Here is a 12020-nt window from a genome sequence, read left to right on the forward strand (position 1 = left end):
AGCTGAAAATTAGTTCGAGCTAATCTCAGCCTTCCTAAGTTCTCTCTCCTGCATGCTTTTGTCTAAGGGATGACTTGGGTTTAAGCTCCTTCCTTTAAGGGAACTTGAACCCCAGCCCAGAGACCAATCCATCCTCACATACACAGAAGCAGCAGTAGGTTGAGACAACCTGAAGAGTGAATCATACAGGAAAACAGGACATTTATGGAGCCCTCAACTATGGTACCATATACCTGGAAACCCTCCAGCGTGGTAAATCCCCTTCTTGCGAAACACCTATTTGGGTATCAACTCCATAGTATGCCAATCACATCTTCCACATACAATGATTTAAGAGGAATCTCTCCAGAGAGAAAGCTAATGAGCTTTCTTGCCCAACTCCAAGCCTTATAATGGAGAGGTATCACAGCATGGGTGTTAAAAGCAAGGACTCTGGAACAAAGTAGCTGATTTGTGGCCTTGAGCAATTAAAATGGGCATCACATGTTATATGGAGTTAACAGCACCAATATCACAGGACTGTAATACATCAGGCAATTATTACCTTATTATGCAAGATTATGTAAGAATTCATATAAATCACTCATAACAGAGCATGGCAAATAGCACATGCTCTACAAATGTTAGCTATTACGAGAATTGGTTTGACTTTTTCTAGTAACTACCTCCTGACAAAATCCAACTTTCATTTTTCTTATTGGCTGGTACCCTTATAATTCCATCAATCAAAAGAAATAACCATGGAACTATATTCAATATCCTGTGATAAACCATAATGGAAAAGAATATGAAAAAGAATGCATATATATATATATATATAATATATAACTGAGTCACTTTGCTGTATAGCAGTAATTAACACAACATTGTAATTCAACTATACTTCAATAAAAAATAAATTTAAAAAAAGAACAAGGAATAAGCAGGAGTCAGTGATTTAGCAATCTCAAAAAAGGCCAGGAACTCTGGGGTTCTTCTGGTTGGAATAGAACTAGTAATTGGAACAGTCTCTTTTAATCATTCTGCTCAATGGTCAGTACAGATCCACCCCTCTCTCCCCCGGGTCCTTAAAGAATTGTCATAAGCTCACTGCATCCCCCTGCAGAATGCTCCTTGACTTGCCAAACAGCACAAGGATTGCTATGTTGCATCAAAAGAGTTATATCTTCAAATCAGCTCCAGAAATGATTTTTAAGTCCTTTGTTTAGGGAAACGATGATATTGGAAAGAAAATGGTTTTGGAATCAGAAGACCCCAGTTCAAGATTCTGCCTCCTCACTTACTAGCTGTGTGACTTTAGACAGACACTGACCCTCAGCTCTGAGATGAAAAAGTTAATAACACCTGCCCTACATGCTGGCAGCAGGGGCCATAAGACTCCTGGATGAAATGGGTGAAGAGGTCTCATCAGACCTTTCAAGTGAAAGAACTGGGAAGCCATAAAGATAATTTTACATTCTACTATTATTATACTGCTTCCCAAATTTCCACAGAGGGGAGTGAGAAGGGAAAGAAGAAATTAACCAAGTCTATCCATGGACATCCCTTGGGCCCCTAGCCACAGGCCCCGCAGGATAAACAACATAACTACTTTGATTAGCTTCCTCTGTGTGATGCTGACTGCTAGCCAGACACTACGGGCATAGAGAGGGGCCATTTAAGGAATGGTCTCCAAAACAAAAAGGCAAATGGGCTATGGGTCTCTGAACTCCTCAGTTGGTTCAGCCTTTGAGCCCTTTTCATAAAAACGTGAAAAATGCCAAACAACTTCAGACTCATGGTATTTTTAGCCCATATGGTGTTTCTGATTCTGATCCCCAAAGACACTGGCAGGATGTTCTGATAATTGCTCTCAGTATTGAAGTATCCCTACATCCAGTTAAACCCCTTCTACAAGTCCACTGCAGAACAAAGAAAGCTTTCTAGAACGCTCTCGTATTTCCAGCCGGCGGGGCGAGACACCCTGCTGGTACTTGCCCAGCCGTGCTCCTCCTCCAGTTTGGACAATAAAGTAGATACTCTGCAAGGACAGCTTTGGATTCATGACTCCCCCCACTTATTCCTGCCACATCCCAAAAAGAAAGAAAACTTCTCCATCGTTTCAGGTCACACCTGAGGCCTGGAGAACTCTCCATGTTAAAGCCAGAAAGGAAAAAGCTGCTCTGTTGCCACAAACCAAGCAGGAACGTGGTCGTGTCAGAACCGGTCCAGAGGCCCCAGTGGAGAAGATCCACTAATTCAATGCATGCCTTTTGCTTCTCTTTCTTACCTTTTCTTTGGCCCTGAGTTGGTCAAACATCTCCTGAATCTCATGTTTCCAGTCATCTTGCAGGCAGTGGAAGGAGTCCTTGGGCATTTCAAAGAAACCAGACTCCTCTATGGTAGTTAGCTGGTCCAGGATATTCGTGAAAGATGGTCGTGAATGGGGGTCAGGATTCCAGCAATCTGCATGGGGCACAGGAGTCAGCAGGAAACATCAGCGGACAGAGGCAAATGTAAGATTTAGGGTATGATGTGACCTCATTTGACAGAAAACCACTTCTCATTTCTCCTTCCAGAAATAGAGACTGGGACTTAGGGAACCCCAAACAGGGCTCAGGAAGTAAAGCAATCTGCCCAACATCACAATCACCAACAGTGAAGCTGGAAACCCAGTGCAGCAGCTCTGCACCCATTCCATTCTCACTATTGATTTCACACAGGTAAGGCAAGTCCAAAGCGTTTTCTTGCATGAACTACAGCTACCACAGTTTATCAAGTTACTACACGATTCCAGTCCTGACAATGGGTAACTACACCTTGGGCCCCAATTTCCCATAAATAAATGAGCTACCCTACCCCAACTCAATGAGCTGATGAGAAGGCAAGGATGAAAAGCATGGGAGTCAGGAAAAGTGAATTCTATCTACTCTCAGCTGAGCCACTAACCAATGGAGTGACCACCTATCAATTTAACCTCTCTCAGCTTAGGATTTCTCACTGACAAAATCACAGGGCTTGCCGAGATGAATTTTAGAATTCCTTTCTTCATAGATCTTCATTTCTATATGTAAGACACTCAGAGGTCTTGAGATAAAAGCTGCTATACCTTCTTACTTTGGATTAAATAATAGTATTCTGAAGCACTGGATAGCAGCCTTCAGTTTCTAAGCTACGTTCTGCAGTCACTAGATGGACAGAAGGGACATCGGTGACACCAGTGTAGCAGGGTGCTGACATCATCTTGTAGTAGCTCTTCCAACCATCTTCAGGATTCCTCCCTGACTGACTCATACTTCACCTCCTCTTTCAGTTACTGACCCTGCAGAACTGGTCACAATCTATCGAGTGCCGATAGAAAAATAAACGGTCTCCAGTTTTGTTCCAGCCAGGGGGCACTCACCTTCCATGAGTTTGGCAAAAGGTTCCGGGCATGTAGAAGGAATGGGAAGGGCAAGCTTGTTCATGGCCACTCCATAAGCGACTGCTAAGCCATCGATTCCTCGGAAGGGCACCTCACCGGTCAGGAGCTCCCAAAGCAGCACCCCATAGCTAAGGAGAGGAAGAAGACAGAAGCCGCACCATGAACCATAGGTGCAACTTCATGCAAATATCTCGCGAGGCTTTGACGAGCATCCCACATCCTCTCTGACATGTAGGGAGACTAACAAAACAGAAGTACTGCTATAATATAAAAGGGAGACCATAAAGCCTACCGGCTATAAGCGAACACTCTGGAGTCGAGCACACTTGGTCTTTTTCCTCAAATTCCTTATGTGTGAAGTGCAAATAACACAAGCAGTCTGACAAGGCTGTCCTGAAATGAAATGCACTGCTCTAGTGTTTTAATCAGTGCTCAAGGGCCACGTCTATTTTGTGGTTGCTATTGTGAATGTAATAAACTGGGAGAAGAGGCAGGCTTCTGGGAATACATTTTTTCCTGCTTTAAGAAAACTTCAGCTTAAGTCACAGATACATTATTTTTTATTTTTTTTAATTTTATTGAAGTATAGTTGACTTATAATGCTGTGTTTAATTTCTGCTGTATAGCAAAATGATTCACTTATACATATATATATTCTTTTTCATATTCTTTTCCATTATGGTTTATCACAGGATATTGAATATAGTTCCCTGTGCTATACAGTAGGACTTTGTTGTTTATCCATCCTGTATACAATAGTTTGCATCTGCTAATCCCAAATTCCCAATCCTTCCCTCCCTCCCCCCCTCCCCCTTGGCAACCACAAGTCTGTTCTCTATGTCTATGAGTCTGTTTTTGTTTCGTTGATATGTTCATTTATGTTGTATTTTAGTTTCTACATATAAGTGATATCATACGGTATTTGTCTTTCTCTTTCTGACTTACTTCACTTAGTATGATAATCTCTAGGTCCATCCATGTTGCTGCAAATGGCATTATTTCATTATTTTAATGGCTGAGTAACATTCCATTGCGTATATATACCACATCTTCTTAAACCAATCGTCTGTTGATGGGCACATGGGTTGTTTCCATGTCTTGGCTATTGTAAACAGTGCTGCTATGAACACAGGGGTACATGTATCTTTTCGAGTTATAATTTTGTATGGATATATGCCCAGAAGTGGGATTGCTGGATCATATAGCAACAGATACATTTTTTTTTAGCTTTATAAAAGCAGAGAGATGACCACTCAAAACAAACATATTTTGCTCCTGTGAAAGATTTCTTTCAGTGCCCACTAGGTTGAATAGATTCCTGCCCCCGTCAGCGTGAGTGCATCCTTAACGGTGACCTCTGTCTGATTCAAAGGGGGAAGTTTCACAAGGGTGGACTGCATCGGTAGAGCAGAGCAGCGCATCAGCTGTGAGGGCTTCAAGTTCTTTCCCTACCTTTCAAGTCCACATGAAGAATTTCTTTTCACACGTTCTGTGAGTTAGGGAATGGGGAGCACAACGCTTACGGAATAATTATTCTATGAATTCACAAGCAGAACCAGGCAAACTCATGTAGTGTTTAATCCTTCCAGGAATAAGTCAGGACCAGAAACCATAAGGCCATGAACAGTTGGAAGAGGGCCTCTCCTTATATTTTCAACACAAAGCTCAATTTTTTGGTAATACTCATCAGTAGTTTACAACCAACAAGAAGACATATTTATTTAAAAAAAAAAATAAACCCAGCAACTATTCGATCATGGTACCTTGTATGTGCAGCATGCTAAGACATTTACAAACATGATCCTCAATCCCTACAACAAACCTGCAAGATAAGTATTATCATCATTTTGCAGATGAGGAAAGCAAGTTCTAGATAGGGTTAGCAGCATATATTAAGGGCATATGTGGAGTAAGTCACGGTGGACCTGGACCAATTCTCAATTCTTTCTCCCTAGAATGCCCTTCGACCAGTTCTCTGCTTGGTAAACTCTACTAATCATCTTTCAAGATATGATTCAAATGTACCATCATTTATTCACTCATTTTAAACATCTACTAAATATCTACTATGCATCAAACTCAATGCCAAGAACTGGGATACAGGATAAAAAAAACACAGATCTTATCCACAAAGAGACTACCAAGAGGAATAGAAAAAGCATCAATTAGAATATGGAAAGAGGAGTCACAACAGAGATACTATGACAGCACAAAGGAGGGTCACCTACACCAGACCAGGACGGAGGCAGGAGGTAGCTGAACCCTGAGTGAAACTTTGCTAATTGAGGGAGGAGCCAGGGCTCCAGAGACAGGGATCAGAGAGCACAACAGCATGGGCTTGCCCTCAAGGGATCCCATGGCATGGCCTGGCATGGCTCCAAAGGAGAGCAATGTGCCCACCAATGTGCCAGGACATCCCGGGGGTCTCTACAGAGGGACCCTCGGAGTGGACTGGCCAGTGTCCTTGGACAATGGCTTTCCCCGAGTGAGCCCCCCAAATACTGTAATTTTCTTTATGTATTTTGACAGAAAAAAAAAAAAAAAAGCCTAGTAGACTGGTAGTTGCAGGTCTTGTCTTGTCCTGACAAGAAGGCGGATCTTAGTCTGAGGCTGATGGGAACAACTGGACACTTTAGGAAGCCTCCTGACACCACAGCATGTTACTCAGCCCTTGTTTGCGCTGTCAGGTATTCTAGTCGTTTGTTTACCAGCCTGTGGGCTCCTAAAGGGCAGGGACAGTAGTTCCTAATCTTTGCATTCTCAGGGTCTTGCCCAGGCTCTGGGATGCCTAGGCCCTCACATAATGAATGATTGGTGGGTGGGTGTAAGAGTGAGTGTGTAGTCAGATGGTCCTTCAGGCTGCCCTGGGTGCCCCAGAGTAAGCCCCAAATATCATCAAGAACTATACTAGGACACTTCCTGCCAAACCTTTCATGTGACTTATCCAGACAGCAGTCATGCTGGGCAGTGTCCACCCAGTGACCTCTACGAGCTCTCAGCGTTGCTAACTAGATTCCCGGTTACAGAGACTCCCATCTTCAGTTGCCTGCTCTCAGCATTACTGCCCACTTCCACCCTGAGGAACAAAAACTCAAGGTTCCCGAAACCCCTTTCTTCCATCCAGGCAAAGACAATCGATGTCCCAAGCCTAACCACCTGGAAAGACAGGGTGTTTTCGAAGATCCAAACACGCGTCCTGTTTGTGTCCTGGCGTTTCCTCTGTGATGGTGTTTACACTGAGCTCTACTCCGTGGAGATGTCTCAGGCCACCTGGAAGGGAAAGAAGCCAGGGACCCTCCCCTCCCAGCTTCCACAAGGGCAGCTCTGCTCTCACCTGGCTTGGTCCTTTGTTAATGGGCATTCCGTTCCATTTGAAGGGCTCTACAACTAGGAAAAGTGGGAGAAGTGCTACTCAAGAAAGACTTAGACAGACTTGAGTCGAATGCCTGCTTTACCACTTACAGCCGTGGGACCTTAAGAAAGCCAAGTTCACCTCTCCAAACCTGTTTCCTCATCTGTGTAACAGAGACAGCAATCCCTACCTCATAGAAGAGCTGCAAGGTAAGAATAACAATAACTACCCTGCATCCTGAAACCGCCATCTATGGCTCGTAAACACCGTGTGCTTCCCTCTCGGAAAGGCCTGAAATGAGAATGTGGCTGGGGAGAGCCGTGCCGAGGGGTACCAGCATTCAGGGAAGAAGGCTTTCTGGGGATGACTAAACCAGTCGAAGTGTTCCTCTGCCAGCGTTCCTCTGTATTTTTATAACAGAAGGTGGGTGATGTAAATGAAGGCTTGCTGCTCCTCTGTCAGGAACAGAGTCCAAAAAGGGGGCTGGAGAAACACACATTAGATGGATCTGAGCCTCAGGGAGAGGTGGACAGGAGAAGTCCACATGATTCACCTCAGGTTTAGCCTACTTTCTCGCCCTCCCAGGGTTAAGAGAAGGTCAAGAGGTCTGTTCAAGACTGCTTACAAGCAGCCTTGAAGTACCAGCTCAGCTAGAGCTCTTCCTCGGAGTCCCTCCGCCCCAGAGAAGTACCAGAGCCCACAGTGCTGCCAATGATTTCCCAAGAGTCAAAGCCTGAACCCAACCCTCAGAAATGCTCCCAGAGGTGCAGTCATCTTTTCCACTGTTTGATAATATCACAGGGGGGGGAGGGATGTTTTATTTTTTTCAAAATGAAGAAGAGCCCTAGAGTGAATAGCAACCCTTCCCAACCGAAGGTGCAGCAATTCTGTACCTGTGCTGGGCCAGGGCTGTTTTTCTTATTAACCTGCATGGACTTTCAGACTGTCAACTCAGGGACCCACCCTCCAAAAGGAGAGGGTGTCCCTTGAATGGGCTCCTGCACTTGGTCATCAGCTTGTGAGCCCACATCCCAGGAACCAAGCTGACTGTTTAATAATCTTTGGCAAAGACAACTGAACTACCATATGTGAAGGTACTTTGTAAACTGTTAGGTAACACACAATTTACTATTCTTGCTGTTAACCAGACCCACATTCAAAATGACAACATATTTACTAACCTATGTATAAATGTGTATGTTAATATATTTATTGACATAATAAATACTTATTAACATGGCAATATGTTCATGCTCTGTTACATTCAAAAAGCAGCTTACAAAATAGAATGATGCCATTTTAAGGGATGGGTGGGTGATCACAGGAACAGGAATAAACACACCAAAATGTCAACATAGATTATCTTTAGAAGTGCGTTGTGGGTGATTTTTTCTTTTCTTTCCTTTTCTTTTTTTGTTTATTCATATTTTCTATTTTTTTCTATAGTGAACATGTTTTCCTTCCGTAATTTAAAAAACGTAAAATGATTAATTAACAAAATGCCTCCACCTCATCCTACACACGACAGGCAGAGAGTCACCGTGGCACGATGGCCTCTGGCTGTCACCAGTGTCCTCCCTGCACAACACAACCAAAGGGCAGGCACTGCTTTTCTTGAGGGGGTCTGGGCCATTCTTAGCTTACGCTCCACCACAGCACAGAGGAGGCCTAGAGAACTATACTCAAAGAACAGTGAGACAAACTCAGCTGGCCCTGGGCACCCACCAACTGCAGAGGCCCAAGGCCCCGCATGAGCTCCAGGAGGGGAGTGGGAGGGAAGGGGGTTGAATTCAGGCTCAGCCCTGTACCTGACAATGAAGCCATACCCTTACCTTACACACTCAAGGCCCATAAGGTAGAAACAAGATAGAAATAAAATGATACGTGGAAGACACCAAGCCTGTTTTGCAGAATACCAGGGAAACCACAGATATGCAGACAACCTGCTGACAGCCCCTTCAGGCACGCTGAGGGACTAGGACAACCAATGGTGAACTTTGATAGTGAACTTTAGACATCACAGGCTGAAAATCCACCCCATGTAACATAGGAAACCCCCCTGAATTTGCACATGCAACCCATGAAGAGGCATGAAGAACAGCTGAGCCTGGGCAGAGAACTCCAGAAACGTACAAATTACTTTCCACCGACCGTTTCCCAGCACCGACCGCCCCTGCCTCTTATTCCCTACTTCCATGATAAACATCCTGCTCAACAGCTGATCAACTGGGGAGACATATCTGAGCATTGCCTCCTGCCTCCTTGCTTGGCCACCCTGCAATAAATCCTTTTTCTCTCTGCAAAAGACCGTTGCCTCGGTGTTTGGTCTTTCCATCGTACAGCGGGAAGCAAGTCCACTTGCTTGGTCATAACAGAGTAAGTATGTATTCAACAAACATTTCTTGGAGGAATAAATGCATTAGAAGTCAGTCTGGGAACCAGCTCTGCCCCGAGTTCCTAGACATGCTTTGGCCCTCTTGGGACAGGCTTCTGGGTCCCAGGCATGGTGGGCCAATCACCCTGGAAGAGGGTGCCCAAAGCGCAGGAGTAAGAGTATATAGATGGTGACGTGGCTAAAAGCACAGAGTTTCAAGAGACACATGTCTAGTTCAAATCACAGCTTTACCTCTACCACCTGGGTGAACCTAGGCAACTGATTTCAATCATCTAAGCCTTGGTTACCTCATCTGTAAAATGGAAATAATAATAGCTACTTTTGGAGTCATCTCCAAATTAAAGACAAGCTTCTTGCCATGGATAAGCTCTCTTTCCCCTTTTCTGTGGGATGTAATTATTCTGAAGTCACTTTCACTCAGATGTAACCATTCAGAAAAGAATAACACGCCGAGGGATGCTGAAAGGACCTGAGTTCCTGAATGATCTCAAGGTGCAAAGTTGCCCCACCAGCCTAGACAGGCTGGACTACTCTTGAAAAAGAAGTACATTTCTACCATCAGTAGGTCTCTTTGCGATAGCAGATTAGCTTAATTAATACATTAACTAATCTCATTAGCCTACAGTCAAGCAATGAAAGTGTAGGTTGAAGCATATGAAATTGCTGCTTTTGTGGGTGAAAAACAGTTGAATATCAGGATACAGCTCAACCTAATGAGATCTAGTCAGATATTTTAAGGAAAGGAAAACTCTTTTCTTCACAATAGGTACTTCACCCATAATTAATGTGTAGTGAAATAAGATTCAATATACAGAAGCTATAAAACATCATTGAAAGAAATTAAAGAAGGTCTAAATAAACAGGAAGATACCCCATGTTCATGGATTGAAAGACAATATTATTTAGATGGCAATACTCCCCAAAGTGATCTACAGACTTAACATAATCCCCATCAAAATTCTAGCTGCCTAATTCTCAGAAACTGACAAAATGATCCTAAAATTTGTATGGAAATTGAAGAGATTTGGAATAGCAAAAATAATCTTGAAAAAGAAGAAAGTTGGAAGACTCACACTTCCTAATTTCAAAACTTAGTACAAAGCTACAGTTCTTAAAACAGGTGGCACTGGCAAAATGGGAGACACATAGATCAATGGAGTAGAATTGAGAGTCCAAAAATAAACTCTTTCATTTGTGGTGAACTGCTTCTTGACAGGGATGCCAAGACAATTCAATGAGGAAAGAAACAGTCTTTTAAACAAATGGTGCTAGGACAACTAGATAGCCACATGTAAAAGAATGAAGCCGGGCTCCTACCTCACACCACATACAAAAATTAGGTCAAAATGGAACAAAACGGAACAAAATGGACCTATATGTAAGAGCTAAAATTACAAAACTCTTAGAAGAAAACATACGTATAAAACTTCATGACTTCGTTTCTTAGATATGACACCAAAAGCACAAGCAATCAAAGAAAAAACTGATAAACCGAACGTCGTCAAAATTAAAAATGCTTGTGTTTCAAAGGATACCATCAAGAAAGTGAAAAGAAAACCCACAGAATGGGAGAAATTATTTGCACATCATGTATCTGATAAGGGACTTGTATCTGGACTATATAAAGAACGCTTTCAACATAAAAATGGAAGGACATATAACCCAATTTTTAAATTGGCAAAGGATTTGAACAGATAGTTATTCAGAGAAGATATACAAATGGCCAATAAGCACATGGAAAGATGCTCGATGTCATTAGGGAAACACAAATCAAAACCACAGTGAGATATACCACTTCACATCCACTAGGATGGTTATAATAAAAAATAACAAGTGTTGAGAGGATGTGGAGAAATTGGAACCCTCATGCGTTGCTAATGGTAATGGCTGTGGTAAAAAACTGTCTGGCAGTTCCTGAAGAAGTTAAATATAGAATTACCATATGAATCAGAAAATTTCACTCCTAGGTGTATACCATCCAAGAGAACTGAAAACATATGTTTACACAAAAGCATGCAAACAAATGTCCACAGCAGCATTATTTACATTAGACAAAAAGTGAAACAACCCAAATGTCCATCAACTAAAGAACAGACAAATTGTGGTGCACCCATATGATGGAATATGATTCAGCTATTAAAAGGATGAAGTTCTGAAAAACATATATGAACCCTGGAAACATTATGCAAATGAAAAAAGCCAGTCACAGAAGAGCACATACTGTATGATTCCATTTATATGAAATGTCCAGAAGAGACAAACCCATAGTGACAGAAAGTAAATTAGTGGTTGCCAGGGGGTAGGGGTAGGGGTAGGGTAGGGGGTATGAGGGAATGACTACTAATAGGTATTGAGGGTTTTTTTGAGTGATAAAAAATATTCTGGAAATAGTCAGTGGTTGTCATGGGTTGAATGGTAGCCCTGAAAAGATATGTCCATGTCCTAATACCCAGAATCCTTATTTGCAACAGAATCTGCCCCAGAGTCTCTGGAGAGAGTATGGCCCTGCTGATACCGATTTCAGACTTTTGGCCTCTAGACTATAAATTTGTATTGCTTTAGGCCACCAGGTTTGTGGTAATTTGTTACAGCAGCCTTAGGAAACTAATAACAATGATGATCAATGTAAAACATTGTAAATTTACTAAAAACCACCGGCTTATACATTTTAAAAAGTGCACTTTACAGTATGTGAGTAATACCTCAATAAAGCTGTTATTTAAAATATACACACACACAAGCTCACTTTACAACAAGTAAAATATACACACACAACAAGCTCACTTTACAACAAGAAGCAACAACTTCATAGATGAAATACGATGATAATCTACAGTCCTTTCTTTTGCCTACCAAGGTGATGCTACTGT

The 12020-nt window shown here is 42.5% G+C and overlaps 1 protein-coding gene across 1 annotated transcript in view; it reads right to left on the bottom strand.

The window, feature by feature from the left end:
• Positions 1-12020, bottom strand: part of MAP3K9 (mitogen-activated protein kinase kinase kinase 9) — a 77620-nt gene that overhangs the window by 20250 nt on the left and 45350 nt on the right. The window contains exons 4-5 of the mRNA XM_030831546.2: positions 3383-3531; positions 2270-2445 (exon numbers count right to left, since the gene is read on the bottom strand). Coding sequence (XP_030687406.1) covers positions 2270-2445; positions 3383-3531 — 325 coding nt within the window. The remainder of the gene's footprint in view (positions 1-2269; positions 2446-3382; positions 3532-12020) is intronic.

Source organism: Globicephala melas, chromosome 2, assembly GCF_963455315.2.
Source record: "Globicephala melas chromosome 2, mGloMel1.2, whole genome shotgun sequence".
NCBI classification, from domain to species: domain Eukaryota; kingdom Metazoa; phylum Chordata; class Mammalia; order Artiodactyla; family Delphinidae; genus Globicephala; species Globicephala melas.